We start from the raw sequence: 19,261 nt of genomic DNA, 5'->3' as shown, positions 1-19,261 counted from the left end.
AAATAATATTTGTTACATATTGTACATATTTTATTGTGTCACGAGTGTTATCATTTTCTTTAGAACAGTTTAGTCATATCCCTCTATGTCTATGTGTGCAACACATTGCTATTCAACTGTTTGAAGTTTTTGTACAAAATCAAATATCTTAAACTTTGGAGTTAATCATCTCTTGAGAAAACTATGTTGAAATTCCATGTACAAGTTACAGCATATAGCAATACACAATAGTGTTCCCTGATCACATCTATAATATCTTGACTTTATCCATGAACATGTCATGCTCTAGTTAATTAACATGTACAAACTAATAAATACTTCACAAGCTATCATGTTTTTCTCTAAAACTATCTTCTAGATTCCCGCTCTCATCAAAACTATAGAATGTGCTACTCACAAGGGCTTTGCCTGGCTCGTTTGTTTTAATGGATCTCGATTTTGAATGTCTCTGCAACATTTTAGCCTATAAAATGAAAAAATCTGTCAATGATAAGCTCAAGACCAGCTTAAGGTGGCTTCAGTTAAGGACAAGCTTTCCTCGTCTACTGATTGCAATTATTTATTGGAAGATCAATAAGATTAGTTAAGGTTTATAAAGGTTTTAGCAGGAAATGACAAACCTGACGAAGTGTTGGTCGTATGACAATATTTCCTGGAGGTTGGAACCAAGGCTCACCATCAACATGAACAGGAAATTCTGACTTCAGTTTTAGATTTATCTAAGTTAAATGTGAACAAGAATAATGTGAAGTTAACTCTCAATATTATGCCAACAGATCAATGAAAAATATGTCTTATATACTTTTGATCCTTGACCAAGTCTTATGCCACTTCTAATGCCGCTCTTTATTTGACCCTGATGGGAAAAAAAAGCTGTCATAACACAATGTTTAATGATAAACCATGGTAATTCTTTTATTATATACCATATGCATCACTCCAGTTATTCCTATGACCTCCAGTAAATTGTCACATGGTGACGAGGTAGAAAATTTCTAAAAAATTAAAACATTAGATCAGAGAAATCTGCAGCATGCGATGACGTTATTTTAGGTCATATTTGGTTATAACATATTTAACCATTGAGAGATGAGGTTATTTTAGGTCATATCTGGTTATAACCTATGTAACCATTAAGGGATGACCTTATTGTATGTTATTTTAGTCACTGTGCTGTTCTTGCGACAGTATGAGAAGTAACAATAAAACGTACATCATCATTGTGTTGTCCCCAGATGTCACAACCTCCTGCCCAGCTATAACAGAAAAATTGTAGCGAATGAGATTTCTGGGTACATGTGTAAAAAGAATGGTAAAAAGTAAACTAAATTAGGAAAAAATACCTGGGAATATTGAGAAGAATGATTCCTTCAATGGTTGGCAGGTCAACATCGTTATCATCAATCTAAAAAAAGGCGAAATAAATCAGAGAAAAAACAAGCAAAATATATTCCAAATCAAATCCTCACCTGCAATGATACATTATCATTAAAGTCCAAAGATTTCCTCACCATATTCCGCAAACCAACCCGAAAATAAACACTTTTATTGTGCAACCTAAGAGAGAAAGGTCAAATTAATATCGCTATGGATCTAACAGCTAAATGTTGAACCACGGGAAATAAGAAATAAGTATCTCTACATGTAAATGCGCTATTACGAAGTTGACTACGAACGAAAATAACTAAAATACAAGTCATTCCAGCCTACAGAACGATCTGAATTAAAAAAGACCAAATAAAATACCTGCTGGTGAATTTCTCTGGAGACTCCTCTCTTGCAAGATGAAAATCCAAAGATACGGCAGCGTCGCAACCAATTCCAAAATAATTATTCATAACGAAACTGTTTGGCAAGTCTTCACCAGATGTTGATGGTTCCTCTGACGTATCGGATGACTCGAAAATTATCAACCATCTAAAAGATAACATTCAAAGTTATATTAATCCACTAATCTATTAATTCATTAACTTGTGACCAAACAACACCGAGGGTTACCTATCCAAACAAGTGATGTCAGCTTGATCGATTGTCATAAGAATTGATGAAGTATCTTCATTTCCAGTGTAACCAGCACCCCAGCGTAACACACGAGATAAATCATTTCCTAACAAAAAATTATTTAACATTTGCATCTGATAACATCACAAAACCATGTAATACCAAATTAACGCATGTAATACCAATATTAATCAAGGTAATACCAGTATTAATCGAGGCATTACCGCATTGGTAGATTTCAAGCCTATAACTATGTTGTTATTAAGGTGTTGAATCTAAAATTAAGCTGTGTAATTTATTCTGCACTCCCCTAGATCCGCCACTGATATTAACGCATACAACAATATTAACGCATATAATACCTACCAGTTCCAAGTGGAACAATAGATACTGGAGGATCACGACATTTCAAGTCTTTGCAACATTCATCAAGGGATGACAAGACCCAACCAACAGTACCATCACCACCACAAGCAACAATACGAAATGACTCCAGATGACGAAATGCATACAAACTAAAAAAATGTAACAAATATTCACACTGGCGAAAAAACACTGTCCATTCAAGATGGTTAACCATGATAACCCTAGGCATATATTTGAACACCTTGCACACACACATTTCACTCGTCACAATTTTGACCAACAACTTTTCCTAGTCTGACGGGACTACATTCCTGTTCCGTTTTTACGACAAAAATATAATGATGTCGTCACTGCAAATTAGGAATACGTTGTAGGTAAAAATTGTCACGAGTGACATGTGGGTGTGGACAGTGTAGTAGTGTGCCCCAGGCTTCAGGAAATATTAATAGACGTCTTTAATGAACCAATATTGTGAGAATACTGCATACTATAAAAAACTCACCCAGGTAAAGGGCCACCCTCAGATAATGAATAGACTTGATGAGGATTCAGCAATTTTTGAAAATCGAATAGCAATTCGTTTCCTTGGCCACCACCACTACGAACATTAACCAACACCAACAATGGCTTGCTTTTGTCGCCCAGTGCGTCAACCTGAAAATGGAGGTTTATGATAAATATAAACTGACACACTGCATGTATGTATGTATGTAATAAAGATATGACGACAAACATACGTGAATATCAGGAAGGAGCTTCACAAATAAACTTTTGCCGCTCAATGTTGCAGTCTGAAGCTCATTCATAGCTCTGGATGCCATGTCTGTTGAGGTGAAAGATAAAAACGCTGTACCTGAAGAGAAAAAAACGAGGAACGATAAGAATAATTTACCTGAAGATTACATCTTCGTAAGAAATAAGCTCTCTATGGAAATCAAACGACTTACCAGAACTTGGATATAAAGCTTCTATCGTGAAATCACCTGAATTAAGACCAGAAATCACCGTCAGAATCCTAATTTAGCTACCAAGCTCATGCAGCCATGCGCCGGCTCTCTAATTGTCTTATCAATGTTGCGTGTAATGAGAAAATCCTACCATGTTGCAAATGCTCCTTGAGAAAGCTTGGGTACGTGTCTGGTCTTAACATCATTGGAAGATTACTGACACACAATACAACACTGCTTGAAGGCTCGTATGCTGGTCGTAAGTAGAATCGAGTGAACTTCATTTCACGAATTGATCTCTGGGAAAGCACAAGGTACGTAGTTAATGGATCATGAAAGAAATGAAAGTAATATTTAACATATATGAGTACCCTTTTCATCTCCGTTAAAATTTTCCAAGGGCATTCATCTTCTTCCATCACTCGTTCATTTACTAAACAACAAAAATTAAAGATAGCTATACCCGCGAGTATGACATCAAATACAGACGATGTTTGCGACTAACCTCCATCGTATAAATGTGTAATGATGAGTGAAAAATCTTCAGGGTTTTTGTTCTGGTTAAAAAAAATGCCGTTGATTGACATTGTCTTATCAATGGACACACAAAAAGCATTAACATTCCTTGTTACTTGGAACGGTAGATACCTCCAAAGAAAATTTAGTTATCGCATTCTTGACGACTTCTTCAACAGTTGTTGTAGACTGAACTTTAAACGTCTTAAAAGACGATCCCTCCCTAGAAAAGAGAAACGTTTTAAACAAAACCCCCCAAAAACAGAATTGGCATAGCTTTCCACCAACCTATCCATGGCCAGGTAAACGCGAATATTGCCACTCTTATCTGCATTCTGAAAAAAACAGACAAAATATCCAGTTAGTAATAACATCTATAAAAATATCCAGTTAGTCGCAACATTTCTTCTCTCACATTATGAGAAGAATCTACTGACGCTAACTCAGGCGTTTCTAGATCAATACGACGCAAACAAATTGTAATTGATGCACTAGGCCCGGCCGGCCCCGGACGTAAATGCATGCGCAATCTTTGATGTATAAAAAAATACAACTTACTTTTATTCTTAAAAAGATCATCGCTTCTTTATTACGATGGGGAAACTGAAGAGGCATCTCATCTGAATCAAGTGCTCTTTCACTAACTGTTGAAATATAATATAATGTTATGATCATCACATCTTAATTACCACAAAACCATCTCAACAGATGGTAACAAAACACACAATTAAAGTTAGTATAAAAACGTACATTGATCTAGTGTCTTTATAAGATAATAGTTGTCTGGATCATCAGTGATTTGATAAAGTCTCAATGCTTCTTCCTAAACATAATAACATGATATTCTGGGCTTGTCTATCACAGTCTAACAGTCTATACCAAAATAAATTTTCTTACCAAGACTTGTGAGGCTTTTGAAGTTCTTGACGCATGAACGACTTTAAACATCCGAGGACTGTCAATTTTACCATCATAAACTTTGATAGAGTTTGTTGCATCAGAACTGTGAACTATATTGAAATAAACAACTTTACTACCGGAAATTATTCACCAATTTCCTGTCTAATCTTGTTTAAAACCCACCTGAATCTGAAGGAGAGTCAACCAAAGACTCATCGTCAGAATCAATATGTTCACTCAGTAAAATATCACCAGAACAATCATTTGGGTTGTGTGTTTTTCCAACTATAACACAAAGTTTTTGAAGAAACATCTAAACATTTGAATCTTTAACCCAGACAAAAGCTTAACGTCATGTAGTTGGTGTCAGAAGAAAACAAATTTCAACTTACAATTCTTGCAATGTTCACTCGACATTCTTCTCCATAAAGCAATATTTGCAAGAGATACAGCATATGGAGGCAATATCAGATGACTGAATTTACCAAAGTCACAATGCTTATTTATTTCAACATAACATCCTGAGTGGGCCTAATAAGAAAATAACACATCAGTCAGTTTTACAAACCATTCATTGTAAATCATGCGCCGGCCATTATGACAACTTACTGTTTTTGAACACCACTTGCATCTAACACTGGCCAAACATTCTGAGCTACTACAAGACTTTTTACACAAAAAACATTTCGATCCTGAAGGAAGATTTCCTTCTTGCCAATGATGTTTATTTTCCCCCTGAAATATTCAATGAAATTATTGCAGGTTCTATGCAAATAACTTTAAACAATAATAACACTGACATATATATGACTAATAAAATGAATGACCTTTGTTTGTTTCAGATTGTATGTTGCATTTCTTTTACAATTGTTTACAGCTGAATCTTTACAACTTTTATGCACATAATATTCACAAACTAGAGAAAATACACAAATTATTACGATCAATCATATCAAACACTAATTATTGCATGACTTGTCTCAACTCACAAAAAAATGTAATGATCTAGAAGTTTGAACTTGTCTAGAAGTTTGAATGTGTAGTTTAATTGAATATATATATATATATATATATATATATATATATATATATATTTCATAGAAAGATGTAAAAATGGCAAAAAATTAGAACAATGAGCATGCATTTTTTGACATATATTATCCACTATATTTTCATACTTATGCATGATCAACATAAACTGACCTTCACAACTGTAGTCAGAGGAATCATTCAATAACTTTCGACAAACATTACAAAATTTTCGTCTGAGTGAAGTTAATGGACACCAGCTGTGAGCCACAGGATGCTGGTTAGATAATAAGGACCTCATTAGCAGAAATCACACATGAAAAACTAAACTCTCATTATATAGCTTTAACTAATGATACTGACCTTTATATCTGTGTTGGCAAGATAATTACATGGCATTGTAATTAGGAACAAACATTTTTCATGACTCACAAAATTACACACTAAAACAATAAAAAAATTAACTTAAAGTTCCATAGCTACACCTAAATAATACTATATTTTTTTTTATTAATATTTATTTATTATTCCTTCAAGGCATATTAGCTAGAAAAGAAAAACTTTGTCTGTCAAACTCAAATTGAAAAAGTTTTTCAAGTGTTTGAACTGCTGAAAACTTTTTATTCCAGATAGATATTAGGTTACATTATTGAACCAGTCCTAGCCTAGGCTATTTATTACCCATTTTCCCTGCAAATTAACATTAACAATATATCATCATCTCATATCATATTTTATATATTTTATACATTGCATGATTAATACCATTTAATCATTTGCTATTAGAATATATTTTGGTAGAAAAAGACAAGTTCTAAATGTTGGTAAGCAGCTTATTCCAGAAGATCAATTATATAATTAATAAAAATTGAGACTTGCATAAAATAAGCTCTATAGAAACAGATTAAATATTAATAATAGGATAAAATATGACATGTTCAAAGAGAATTGAATATTTTAAACTTCCCTCTGTTACCTTATATTATAAACTTTTGAAGGTGTTTTTAAAGGAAAGTATTTTTAAATAAAGTATTGAATGTTCACGTTCACCTAGGTTACTAGAATAACAGTTAAATCCTAAGTGGTTTATAAAGTTATTTTGACAGTTTAGACAGTGTCTTTGATAATGCTTGATAAAGTAAATAACAAATCCTACAAACATAGGACAAAAATGTACATTCAGTACGTTCTTTAGTTATCTAAGTTCGCAGTTAGGTAATAAATGTAGAAATTTAAAACAACACATTTCCAGTGAGAGGTGATAAATTATGAATTAGCCAAGTCAAACAAAAAAATAGGAATAGTAAAAATATCGGCCATCTTATTTCAAGAACCTCCAAATAAATATATCGTAGCAATTTATAGTGTCGTACAACTTTTGAATACTCGATCAGGATGTCTTCAAATTTTAGATTGAAAATAAGCTCGAAAAAATCTATGACATCATTAGGGTCGGGACAGCTATTAAGCAAAATTTAAGGCTTTAAAACCTAAAAGGTTTATACAGTATAAAGGAAGCTTAAATGGATAATATTTCTACCCTTGCTTTTTCAAAAGATATGTACAGGGAATGGGGAAGGGTCTTATATTGGCACATTTGAAAAAATATTATAATATTAAGTTATTTCCTATACACTCTTAAATCATCGTGGGAAATTATACCTGAACATTGAAGTCCTTGGTTTGTAAACCCCCACAAAAGATCAGTACAGTGGTGACAGTATGTTGGCCTGTGATAAGTCTTCTTCGAGAAAGAGTGTCCATTATTTCCCAAAGCCTCCAGAAACGCAGCCGATTTTGATCGGCCTGTTTTAGACAGCGATTTCCGAGACATTTCTTATAGTTGAGAAGTAATTTCCACTTCGTCCTTTCTAAATCTATTCATATTTGTCGTACAAACGCGGATATTAAAACTGTAAATTCAAATGAATGTTGACAAAATTTGCCAAGTATTTTATTAAAATATTTAACATCTTTTCGAAAAATGAAACACGCCCTTGTTGTATTTGGACAGCAGCCGCTGCCATTTGCAAAGAAAGACAACCCAACAGACCTTAGTAGACAAGCAGATCCAGGCTAAATTGGCATGCAAAAACCTTATCTTGGTTGTCAAATGGGTGGTTGGGATAGTATGAAAATGCTGCTCAAGACTAGTCAAACACTATATTTTCGGTACACCCGTAGTTAACCATCGTATGAACGACCATATCGACGTCAGTATAGTGATAGTGAGTCCGTCGTCTAATTGTTTCATTGGGGTTCCCATTTACCTTGCCAACCAAATTTAAAATACCCGTTCTTTCTAATCGACTGAAATAAAGCAAAAATAATTAGCAATGTCTATTGTATAAACCCCATAGATGTTATAAAATTGTATAATGACTGGATATTACATGGTGGTCATATAATTACCAAAATGCAAGCGATTAATTGGTGAAAATGAACACGTTTCTATTCTTGATTATTTTTTAGATAGTTACGGTGAACGGTTGTACATAGAAAGTCATTTAATAGATTTAATTTATAATCATTTATTTACATCAAAAGCTATTCAAAGATTTATCTTGAAACGAAGAAGACATGATTCTCATCTCCTCCTTTAACGAAAGTTCATGTCGACACGAGGAATTAACCAGAATTAAAAAACATAATTTTCTCTTTAACGCTAGGACTTCTTAGTTCCGTTTCATCCGAACGTTGATGAAATTTAAAGTTATTTGAAACATCAGTTCTCTGATCGTCTCCTTCTTGCATGTTGTCTGGTTTAGACATTTCTTCATTCGAAATTTCATTTGATTTTCCTTTTTCAGCCATCGTAACCTTGTTCAATTGAGGTGTGACATTGTGCTGTTTTTCTAAATCATTTTGAGTTTCCGCAGAATTTAGATCAATCTCCTGATTTTCAGTGTGACAACTGTCATCAGGTTTATTGCTATAAAACTCTTTGTTCTGAGAAACATCATCAAATGGTATTACTGTATCACTTACACCTGGTACAGACGTCCGATCTTTTGACTGTTCAGAAATATCCTCCCCATCATTTTTTGAAGTTTTCTGTCTGTCGTTAATAGAACAATGTTTATTTCTTTCAAGAACAGATTTATGCCCCTCGTCTTCATCGACATCGTCCATCTTTACCTCCAGTTTATCCACCATCTTTGACCCGCCAATCTCATCATCTGATATTAGCTGTTCCTGGCTGCTCATGACAGAAGATGATAACTCCCCACGATTGCTGTTTTCTTCAGAAGGAATTATTATGTCATTCAAAGCCACATTAGCCACGGTAGGAAGTATTTCCACCTCAGTATAAAACTCAACCGCATCGCTCACTTCACTCGCTGTATTTTTCTGCTCAGAAAATTCTTCGTTACATTGATCTGAGGAAATATTATCTGCTCCTGCTAGAGATGCACAGTTCTTTTTCACTTGTGGATCGTCACTTGAACAATCATTGTTGATGATGGTATCTGGATCTTCTCCTACTTCAAAGCTGATAAAGTACGCACACTGGGCTAGTGGCGTCGACTGCGATCTTTGTCTCAATAGTAAACTTTCTGTGAAACTGTCAGTGCGAGACGATCGAGAACGACGGTTGGAAGAAACGTCTTTTATAACATGAGCACGTCCTCTGAACGGTTGATCATTATCCGTATGAACACGTTCAAAACACTTGATATTCATAAAAAATTGTCCTGGGGATAGAAATATCAGTGCAAAGGAGTGTTCCAGCTTGGATTTAGCAGGGATCTAAAAAGATTAAGTTTGTTGTTGTTGATAAACACTCTCTACTGCTTTGTAAAATAAATACATTTGTGATATACCTTTGGTTGCAAAGTACTCGTAGCTCCTAACCAACAGATTCTTTGTTTCACATCAAAATTTTGCACGCCATTATCGTCAACTTCAAACGGCTCAATGTTTAAAATAAACGACGCAGCGTCTTTATCTAAAAAAAGGCCAAGAATAAAGATCAATATTATCCAGATACTGGAAACTTCCTAAACAATCCACACACAGCCTTCACTTCTTTTAACCGTACGATAATGACAGTGAGTTGCATTTATAAAATCCCGTAAAATTACCACTTGAATTACAAACTGAAACAGTGAGAAATATTGGTTTTGACGCAACACAAGATACACAACTTCCTTTCTTTATCTTTTCATCATTTACTGACATTTCTAACGAAATAAGAAAATTCTTTAATGTCCTAATCTATTTGTCGTAATACGGAGAAAAATAACCATATTCTTACCAAATATAAATCCATTTCTCTTTACAACCTTCATTATATCTTCCGTGATTTTTAAACCATCCAGATTTAAAACTCCAAATACTTTCAGTTCAGGGTAAAACTTAGTTAAAGAAACGTAATGTTCCTCGTTGTAAAATTGTACAATTAAATTACGAGTTTATTGAATAAATAATTTCACATATATGACATTAAAAAAAAACAGTAAGGGTAAGGATATAATTTGCCAACTCAACTTGACCAAATTAAGAATTCTTTCCAAGCACAGTTCATGCTGTGTTTTCTGAAATACAACGAATGCTTAAACAGCACGTAAACATTGAACTATTTTAATAACACCTCAAGAAAATCACCTTATCATCATCAGATAAATCAAACTTTTCCAACTCAAGTGTGGCCCTGAAAATTATAATAATACAATATAATATAATAAGGTTAAATAGAAAATAATTAGAAAATAATAAGGTTAAATGGAAAATAATTAGAAAAAAGTAAGGTTCCATGGAAAATAATTAGAAAATAATAAGGTTAAATGGAAAATAATTAGAATATAATAAGGTTAAATAGAACATTGGTGTTAAACGAAGATAAAGATGTAAAAATTACAAACGGAACCTGAGTGATTGATCAATCTTGAGACGATTTACTTCTTCTGGATACGCGATACCTGAAAAATATTAGAAATCTAGGAAGGTTGCTTTTATGATATAAGTAAATCGTGTTTTTACCTGAATTCATTTGAAATCTCCAGTCAATATCGTGATTGGTTTGATTGTGGATATCCATACATATTTCAAAATGTTCATCATCACTAAATGAAAAAAAAATATTGTATTAAAAATGATGTAGACAGTTCATTTTGTCTCATGGTAATACAACTATACAAGCCTACCTTTTTTCCACGGAGACAAAGGAGTAATTTAGTAACTGAACACTGGGTACGACTTCAATACGGATATCTACTACAGCATTACGACTGATTCCTAGTTTCCACGCTTCTCCACCACTATAATTGATCCTCAGTTTCCCTGACCAGTTCAACTTGCCACCACTCTGGAGAGAGTCTGGCATAAGAGCGCAAAATTTTAGGTTGAAGTGGCTGGATTGTTCTGGCAACAGCGGAAGAGATTCAGTCACATGATCTTTATCTAACGTCACTAAGTTGAGTGTATCTAAATCAAAAATAAATAATTGAAACTAGCGCCTATATTCAAAACGCTCTCTTTTAACGCAAACATTCAAAAAGCTCGAACATTTTATAAATCGCGATCCTTTTTCTCTGGAATAAATAATTGAACATTATGATTAAATTTGGTTTAATTATAATTCAAATAATTTTACCAGTTTTAAAAGAGCTCAAAATTGTGATGGCAAGATCTTCGACAGGTATTTTACCAACATTTTCAACAAGGATGGGTCCTGATATGCTGAAAAATATTTAATTCATCGTAAAGATTGAACGGTTCTTAGTCATTATATAAAACACCATACAAAAAAGGTTAAACAGTGACAGGGGTCTTGGGATGTTCGCCGGCTGTTCTTTACCGTAAACTTGTTGCTAAGAGGATATGGTAAATAAATTTGGTTAAACTATAGAAACATACGTCTGTCCTTTGTACATTTTAACTTCCAAAGTCAATGAAGACCCTCTATGACTGCTGTTCACAAATGATTTGACATCATTTATATCAGACTGGAACTGTATCAGAGGTAGCCTTGGCGTCACATCAACAATCAATGGAAGACTAAACTGTTTGTCTAAAATTGTTTGTGTTATAGAACAGTTACTTTGGATACCAAAAAGCTCCACTGAATAACCTAAAAAACAAAACAAAAAAAACTTTCACACTTAAACTTAAAACTTCATATAAACCTATGATCATATAAACCTATGATCATATAAACCTGTGATCATATAAACCTGTGATCATATAAACCTATGATCATATAAACCTGTGATCATATAAACCTGTAATCATATAAACCTGAGATCATATAAACCTGTGATCATACCTGTGATCATATAAACCTGTGATCATATTAACCTGTGATCATACCTGTGATCATACCTGTGATCATATTAACCTGTGATCATACCTGTGATCATATAAACCTGTGATCATACCTGTGATCATATACACCTGTGATCTTATGAACCTGTGATCTTATGAACCTGTAAATGATCATATAAACCTGTGATCATACCTGTAATTGCTAGTTGTCCTGATCCTTCAGGGATACCAAGTAACATAAATGGATGTGACATGTTATCAGTGGATAAAGCCAGACACGAGGGAAAGGCTTGAAATGGAACACCTTCTGTTAGCAATGTCTACAATTTAGTAAAAAGTGAGTAAAAAAGAAATATATATATATATTATATATCTAGCAATAGATGCACCTCAAATAAGAGAGGGTCCACTTCAAATACAGGAATGGACAACAGGTAAAGAATGACAAACCAACTCACTCTTAAATATTGTATCAAGACAATCACCACAGTGACCTAAGAAGCCACATGAAGCACAAGAACACTGCTAAGGGGCAAGTGTGGTGTATATATGCATAAACTAAATCTCAGACCTTTAATTATCAACAGAAAAAACAGAAGAAAATTCACCATTTTACTAATTTTTATGTCAAATGGCATTGGATTAAAAACTTGCATGGCCACTTCACCAAAATCACCTTCAACCCATCTGATTGCTGAAAAATAACCGATTATTCATTAAAAAAAATTATGTCTGCAGTGAATTATTGAAACTATCATCACAGCGTTACACACCAGGATTTGTTTTCTTGTTCTTACGAGGTCCTTTGTTCAATGTTGAGAAAATAAAAGGTGTTTTGACAGGAGAAGAACTGGATGGACTAAGAACTGGTCTGAGATGACTTGCAAGAACATTCACTTTCATTGATCTGAAACAAAATAAAAGCTGAAACAGTTTTAGGTCATATGATTAATCATTACTCTGTCAAAAATTTCTTTCTAAATGTACCTTACAATTGGTAACTCAGTGAGAGAAAGTGCTGGTAAAACATCATTATTGTCAAGATGAAGATCATCAACCAGATTAAAATGACCCTGTGATGTTGATGCTAACTTTTCCAATAAGCTTATCAACTCTTGCATGTCATTTTCGTTTATATCAGAATGCATAGTCTGTAATAAGTACAATATATGCCTAGAAAGAGTAGATTGTATATGAATAAAATGTATAATGATGAAAAACCAAAGTTTTAAAAGCTACTTACCTAATTGGGATATTATTGTTTTGTAGTTCTTTTGACATTTCAATTAATTCTTTCATCAACTGAATTTTTAGTTCAGGCCAGCCATGTGCATTTTCTAAATTAAAAAGCAGGTAATCATAAAAATTTTTCCCTAATGAATTGCTGTTGTAATGTATATTATTAATTCAATTGTTTCAATTGTAGCAAGTAAATGAAGTTCAAGAAACAGGTATGCATATGAATAATTACTCTGTGATGGTGAAACTGTACCGTCATCAAAGTGGATTTTATACCCATCCAAAGCATTTCGCATTAGATTGTAAGACTAAAAAAAGTTTTTGACCAATAAAATGAGGTGTACAAACTACAATTTGAAAAAAATTACCAAAATTTATCTTGTTAATTGTTTTAAATGAATTGATAAATTAAACTCACAGCAGTCCATCCTTGTGGAGGCAAATGCTGCGATGTACAATGACGAGCAGCGACCCTTGTGAAAAACGCTGCCTTTCTCATGTAACCAACATCTTCATATATCATTGCCATTGCACTATAAAGTTGAATCTACAAGAAATCATTAGTTACAGCTTTACAGATAATTATTTTTTGAAATCTCACTAAGTCATGATACATTACCTTTTCTGCATCAGATAATTTAAAAGTAAGTTCAGTGGCCAGCACATCTTGAAGAGCAATACTAACATCTCTATGTCTCTGCAAATTTAAAGAAGAAGGCTACAAATCAGCATCTAATAAAGCAATTTATACACTAAAGCCAAACGCTTTTTGCAGAATGATTGAAAAACCCTTTTTATCCTCAAATTATTTATTATTTAAACACACACCTTTTTTGACAAAAAGAATCTTGCATACTTAAACCTAGCTTCAATAGATAACACTCTTGATTCCTTTTGCTAAATATTTAAAAAAATGAAAGCTATAATTTTTTCTAGAATTCACTTTCACTACTATCAATCCACAAAAATAAAGGACTAACTTTTTCATAAATTTGAAATATTTCTTCAGCTTTTTCCACTATTTCCATATCTGTGAGTGGTATGACAATTCTGTTCTCATCACCATCAGAACCAGCTGTCGATAACTGACTGATATCAAGCTGTAATGATGGTCTCTCTGGGGATACAATTTTATGTTCAGTCCGACATAGCAAAGAGGCAGCACACAATCCTTCCAATGAGCCTGACATCCACAACAAATCACCAATAGAACGAAGAAAATCTATTGCTACGGAGTAGTGAAATATTGCTTCTTCTGGTACTCCTGTTAAAAGACAGAGATCACCAATGTATTTTTTCATCCGACCAATACATTGTTTTCTGTTCCTGCAAAACAACACAAAAATAGTTTCATAAAATATCTTTTGTTTCCACTAATAAATGTACTAAACTTTTTTTCACACTGCTGTCATATGCACATGCAATATCATCAGCCTGGTCCAAAGGTGTCTCATTTTCATAAATACATGTTGGTGACTTATTGTTCTCACCTGTTATCAGTGTCAGCTGAAATTTCACCATCTAGAGGAGACCTAAGGAATGCAAACTTTTCAGGTTTTTCTAACGATTTATCCTTTTTCTTGCTTTCAAGGACTAAAAACAGCGACAATGCATAATCTGCCATTTGTTTCTCGATTTCTTTCATAACATTATCTTGATTTAAAAACACAAGTTCTCTATCTTTAGTTTCGTCTGTATTTTTGCCCCCCAAGATAAAACATCGGCAATGTAGTGCAGTATTACCATACCAAGTTTTTAAACTTTCGTGGGCAGTTTTTATTGGATAAATATCTTCATCCAACGTCTTCGCCACACTTAATATACCCAGTAACTTCCTGTGCATATGAAAACTCCCCCATTCTATGAACTGATGTGAAATATGTCTAGTATATCTGAGATGAACCGTGCGTCCATTAGGAAGCTCCAATGTACGGAGTTGTGAAATGTCGTTAAATAATTCGCTAAAGTCAGCTTCCGTAATAGCTCCAAGCTTCTTTACAAAGACTAAAATACTTCTATGATCCAAAAATCGTTGATTAAAATCAATCCGAAGCATTTTTAGCGCTTCAAGATAGCACGAAATATTTACATTTCACATGAAATGCTTCTTCCTTATTCTTCGCACGACATGTTTTTCCGCCATTTTGAACAAGGGGGGGGGAAGCTTGCCAATGAGCGACGAATGGTGACAGATGAGTTGACAGACTACAATTACTACCAATATATTACTACCATTTGAGTGTCACCTATCACGAGAAATGGTAGAGATAGCCCTATATGAACTTTTGTTTGTTCTTTACACATCAATCATTACTGATCATAGAGATATTGATTATTGATCATCTCAAACTCACCATAAACGCACATATGGTGGTTTACTCATTAGTGATCAAATGGTGATCATGAACCATCAGTGAATCTAAATAGATCTTTTCAGTATACAATTTACGACTATGAATATCGATATTGAGATATCCTGAATCCTGATTGAGTTTACAGAGATAAAAAAGGTCTACATTCCAAGTAAAACCTTGCAGAATAAATACTGTTATTGGTCAATTTATATTTATATCTCTTAAAATATGAAATAGTTATAATATTTCGCTTCCTATTATGAAATACGCTAGTAACATAAAAAGTATTACATCCGGAACACACCAAATGATGTTCTTTTTATGGTAGAATTCAATGCAGCACTTAGACTTAAACCGAGCACTGTTCGTGTATCTGCAGGATCAATGACACCATCGTCCCATATCCTGAAGAATCACACGATAAATATCATTAGTGTCTTATGTTAGTAATGTGGTTAACATCAGCTAAGAAAAAATCTACCTTGCACTTGAATAATACGGGTGTCCTTCCTCTTCAAATCGTTTTAAAATCGGATCTTTTAAAGCTGCTTCTTCCTCGTCCGTGAACTAAAAAAAATTCATTATTAACATGACAAATATTTGTCATAAGTTAAACAAAAGCAATGTAGTAACCTTTTTCCCCTCTCGTTCTCTTTGACCTCTAGTAATAGTTGATAACACGGTCGCAGCTTGTTCTCCGCCCATCACTGAGATCCGGGCATTTGGCCACATGTATAAAAACCGAGGACTAAAAACACATAAAACGTATTTCATGTTTGTCTTTTTAGTTGCACAGAGTGCAATAAATCACAAAGCTCCACCTGTAAGCACGACCACACATTCCGTAATTCCCAGCTCCAAAACTGCCTCCAACAATGACGGTTAATTTTGGAACTTTGGCACAAGAAACTGCAGTGACCAGCTTAGCGCCGTTCTTTGCAATTCCTCCTGCTTCAAATTCTCGTCCGACCATAAAACCTGCAACACAAAACTTTATAAAACAAAATATTTTACGAAATTTAACTTTGGTAACCGTTTAGCTAAATTGATAATGATAGCGGCACAATCAATATGCACAAGCTTTATCATTGAAACATCAAATCATTTACTGTGTACCATATGTGGCGGTACTTGATCAAAACTGTAGAGATATCTGAATCTTGGGACTTGTTAAATAATGAATGTACTGATATATGTACCTGTGATATTTTGCAGGAAGATAAGCGGTATATTACGTTGACAGCATAATTCAATAAAGTGAGTTCCTTTTAGAGCTGATTCAGAGAATAATACCCCATTATTCCCAAGAATACCAACTGGATATCCATGGATTCGTGCAAAACCTGTAAGAACAATCTAATAAGATATAAAGTTTATCTTGTTTAAGATAAAAACATGGGAGATAAAAACATGGGAGATAAAAACACTGGGTTAACTTTAGAAAGAAATAAAACAATGTTGACCTGTAACTAAAGTAGTTCCATACATTTCCTTAAACTCATCAAATCTACTGCCATCCACTAGGCGAGCAATAACCTGCAAAATTGAATGATGGTAATCATAGTATTAAAGTTATTAAAGTTATTACCAGTGTTTATTTCATTCTTTCATACCTGTCTAATATCATAGGACTTCTTGAGATTATCTCCAACAATTCCATAAATATCTTCTGCTGGATAAAGTGGTTCTTCACTTGGTTCAAGAGTTGTCTAGTAAAAACACAATTTAACTCTGTATACGTTCCTTTACTTTCTCTTCAGCAATAAATAACTTGAATTGAATGAATTCATTTGAAAATAGGATCTATAGATTATACTACAAAATATATTACCATTAAGGTTTTGGATCGATTTAAATTTCTGACCGATTGTCTTGCAATGTGTAAAGCATGTGCATCATCTATTGCATAATGATCTGTGACACCTGATGTCCTGGGAATTAAAAATATATTTCAACCTATTTGAAGCAATATAAATATCTTATAGGACATGTGCAGTGTCTAAATTTCTTATTTGAATAGTTTAACACCATACCTGCAATGCAAATCAGCACCACCAAGTTCTTCTGATGAAACAACCTCACCTGTAGCTGCTTGAACCTATATGACATAAGAACACCTTAGAATATATAATAAACACTTCATGAAATTATTTACAATTACCAATGGAGGTCCTGCAAGATATATTGTTCCTTGATTCTTAACAATAATACTTTCATCAGCCATGGCAGGGACATAGGCTCCACCAGCAGTACATGAACCCAGAACAACAGCAATCTAAAGAATAAAAGCAGTGGTTTAGGTTTTAACTCACAATATATGTACATGTTTTCAGCTCACTTTACAACTTAGAAAAACTAACCTGCGGTATTCCAATGGCAGACATCCTTGCCTGATTATAAAATATTCTTCCAAAATGATATTTATCAGGGAACACTTCATGTTGTAATGGTAGAAAAGCACCACCAGAATCAACTAGAAGCCAAAATTTTTTAGACTTAATTGCCGTATCACACATGTGGGATCCAAACACAGCCTTACTAAATACTAATGATAATCACAATGCACTTACCTAAATATATACAAGGTAGATTATTTTGTTTTGCAATTTCTTGGGCTCGAACATGTTTCTTAACAGTCATTGGATAATATGTACCTCCCTTTACAGTAGCATCATTTGCAACAATCATGCATTCAACACTGGAACAAACAAATACATTTTTCATAAAAACTTGCTCTGTCATTTTTTGCAATTGTATAACACTCCACAACATGTCCTAAAGTTCTGCTATTAATGGCTTTATTTATTTCAAACAAAGTGTAGTTATTTGGAAAGTAGTACCAACCCTGACACTCGTCCTATGCCAGTTATTATCCCAGCTGCTGGAATATTATCTTCACCATAAAGTTTATATGCCGCAAGTTGGGACAGTTCAAGAAAAGGTGACCTGAAAAGAAATTGTGGTCTAGTAAAGAAATTTGATAACTGGAATGTCAAAAAACGTCTTCTCTTACCCTTGATCTAATAAATTATTAACTCGATCACGAGGTAACATCTTTCCTCTTGAGGTATGCCGAAGTCTAGCATTGTCGTCACCACCTAATTGCAATTAAGATATAACCAGAACATTTTAATCTGGGTCAGCCATGAAGATTAATGCAAAAATGATTGTCCAGGAATCAGGAACCAGGATATTTCAGATAAGTTAGGTAGATGAAAATGGGTCATGTACCACCATGATCATCATGATGGTAGATATTGTACTAACCTCTTTTTATAACATCTGTTAAATCCTTTAGATTATTCACTAGTTTCGACATGCTCGTTTTATTTTCCTACCATGTAAAAATAAGAATGAAAAATATGCTTGATGTAGTATTAATATATTAATATTTGAATACTTTATTAACTCTCACCAGAAATTCTTTACTAGATCGATCAATTTTTGACTTGATAATATTCGCCATTGATGTATCATGAAAACCTCTACATCTTACTAAACTTTGAAGGGTAACTATATCTCGTAATCTGATCATTCCTTTCATTATATTTACCGAAATCTTTGGATATAAAGTTTACCAATTTTTATGAACAACTGAACCTCGCCATTCGCTGTTGATCATGGCGGTCAAGGTGAAACTTC

General features: G+C 33.7%; 3 protein-coding genes across 5 annotated transcripts; all 3 read right to left on the bottom strand.

Moving 5' to 3' along the window:
* Nucleotides 1-19: 19 nt before the first annotated feature.
* Nucleotides 20-7,759, bottom strand: LOC114528413 (diacylglycerol kinase theta-like). The gene is made up of 28 exons (XM_028550035.1): nt 7,422-7,759; nt 6,123-6,202; nt 5,934-6,036; nt 5,558-5,646; nt 5,340-5,465; nt 5,123-5,261; nt 4,914-5,015; nt 4,728-4,840; nt 4,581-4,653; nt 4,389-4,474; nt 4,119-4,165; nt 3,963-4,053; nt 3,820-3,871; nt 3,686-3,747; nt 3,466-3,613; nt 3,315-3,350; nt 3,105-3,220; nt 2,870-3,021; nt 2,368-2,516; nt 1,999-2,107; nt 1,747-1,917; nt 1,470-1,557; nt 1,344-1,405; nt 1,214-1,256; nt 927-995; nt 803-856; nt 621-719; nt 20-463 (listed from the first exon to the last, which is right to left on the bottom strand). Exons 1-28 carry the CDS (start codon nt 7,591-7,593, stop codon nt 320-322), a joined length of 2,775 nt encoding a protein of 924 aa, XP_028405836.1. The 5' UTR covers nt 7,594-7,759; the 3' UTR covers nt 20-319.
* A 385-nt stretch (nt 7,760-8,144) lies between these two features.
* Nucleotides 8,145-15,403, bottom strand: LOC114528501 (trafficking protein particle complex subunit 9-like). 3 transcript variants are annotated; one of them, XM_028550158.1, is made up of 23 exons: nt 14,756-15,403; nt 14,246-14,591; nt 14,094-14,162; nt 13,885-13,962; nt 13,684-13,812; nt 13,498-13,573; nt 13,270-13,363; nt 13,014-13,199; nt 12,800-12,933; nt 12,635-12,720; nt 12,220-12,346; nt 11,619-11,832; nt 11,356-11,441; nt 10,907-11,186; nt 10,743-10,825; nt 10,630-10,681; nt 10,368-10,413; nt 10,235-10,297; nt 10,018-10,111; nt 9,845-9,943; nt 9,584-9,708; nt 9,146-9,509; nt 8,145-9,097 (listed from the first exon to the last, which is right to left on the bottom strand). In XM_028550158.1, exons 1-23 carry the CDS (start codon nt 15,319-15,321, stop codon nt 8,388-8,390), a joined length of 4,107 nt encoding a protein of 1,368 aa, XP_028405959.1. In that variant the 5' UTR covers nt 15,322-15,403; the 3' UTR covers nt 8,145-8,387. The 3 variants fall into 3 exon arrangements, with proteins under 3 accessions (XP_028405959.1, XP_028405957.1, XP_028405958.1); XM_028550156.1 differs by having other exon boundaries at nt 8,145-9,509; XM_028550157.1 differs by having other exon boundaries at nt 8,145-9,509; nt 13,519-13,573.
* A 401-nt stretch (nt 15,404-15,804) lies between these two features.
* On the bottom strand, nt 15,805-19,249 carry LOC114528437 (methylcrotonoyl-CoA carboxylase beta chain, mitochondrial-like). The gene is made up of 16 exons (XM_028550071.1): nt 19,035-19,249; nt 18,887-18,953; nt 18,633-18,717; nt 18,464-18,565; nt 18,190-18,317; nt 17,980-18,092; nt 17,781-17,894; nt 17,653-17,717; nt 17,451-17,550; nt 17,233-17,328; nt 17,083-17,155; nt 16,819-16,962; nt 16,441-16,597; nt 16,253-16,367; nt 16,101-16,186; nt 15,805-16,024 (listed from the first exon to the last, which is right to left on the bottom strand). The coding sequence occupies exons 1-16, from the start codon at nt 19,161-19,163 to the stop codon at nt 15,907-15,909; spliced, it is 1,692 nt and encodes a 563-aa protein (XP_028405872.1). The 5' UTR covers nt 19,164-19,249; the 3' UTR covers nt 15,805-15,906.
* Between the last annotated feature and the right edge of the window lie 12 nt (nt 19,250-19,261).

Source organism: Dendronephthya gigantea, unplaced genomic scaffold (genome assembly GCF_004324835.1).
Source record: "Dendronephthya gigantea isolate DGI-Jeju-01 unplaced genomic scaffold, DenGig_1.0 000050F, whole genome shotgun sequence".
Lineage (NCBI taxonomy): Eukaryota > Metazoa > Cnidaria > Anthozoa > Malacalcyonacea > Nephtheidae > Dendronephthya > Dendronephthya gigantea.
The sequence above is the reverse complement of the archived record's forward strand: the minus strand, read 5'-3'. Positions and strand labels throughout refer to the sequence as shown.

What these genes read in the sequence shown, in the direction of transcription:
- LOC114528413 (XM_028550035.1), bottom strand. Translation starts at nt 7,593, where the DNA reads ATGTCTCGGAAATCGCTGTCTAAAACAGGCCGATCAAAATCGGCTGCG. An exon ending in TTGCCAACACAGATATAAAG is followed by an intron (nt 6,037 to 6,122) that starts GTCAGTATCATT and finishes TTATCTAACCAG; the next exon opens with CATCCTGTGGCTCACAGCTG. An exon ending in GACTTGGTCAAGGATCAAAA is followed by an intron (nt 720 to 802) that starts GTATATAAGACA and finishes CATTTAACTTAG; the next exon opens with ATAAATCTAAAACTGAAGTC.
- LOC114528501 (XM_028550156.1), bottom strand. Translation starts at nt 15,321, where the DNA reads ATGCTTCGGATTGATTTTAATCAACGATTTTTGGATCATAGAAGTATT. An exon ending in ACATAAAAATTAGTAAAATG is followed by an intron (nt 12,347 to 12,634) that starts GTGAATTTTCTT and finishes ACTAAATTGTAG; the next exon opens with ACATTGCTAACAGAAGGTGT. An exon ending in TTTGTCTCCGTGGAAAAAAG is followed by an intron (nt 10,826 to 10,906) that starts GTAGGCTTGTAT and finishes TTTTTCATTTAG; the next exon opens with TGATGATGAACATTTTGAAA.
- LOC114528437 (XM_028550071.1), bottom strand. Translation starts at nt 19,163, where the DNA reads ATGAAAGGAATGATCAGATTACGAGATATAGTTACCCTTCAAAGTTTA. An exon ending in GGCATAGGACGAGTGTCAGG is followed by an intron (nt 18,318 to 18,463) that starts GTTGGTACTACT and finishes TGTTTGTTCCAG; the next exon opens with TGTTGAATGCATGATTGTTG. An exon ending in CTGCCATTGGAATACCGCAG is followed by an intron (nt 17,895 to 17,979) that starts GTTAGTTTTTCT and finishes TTTATTCTTTAG; the next exon opens with ATTGCTGTTGTTCTGGGTTC.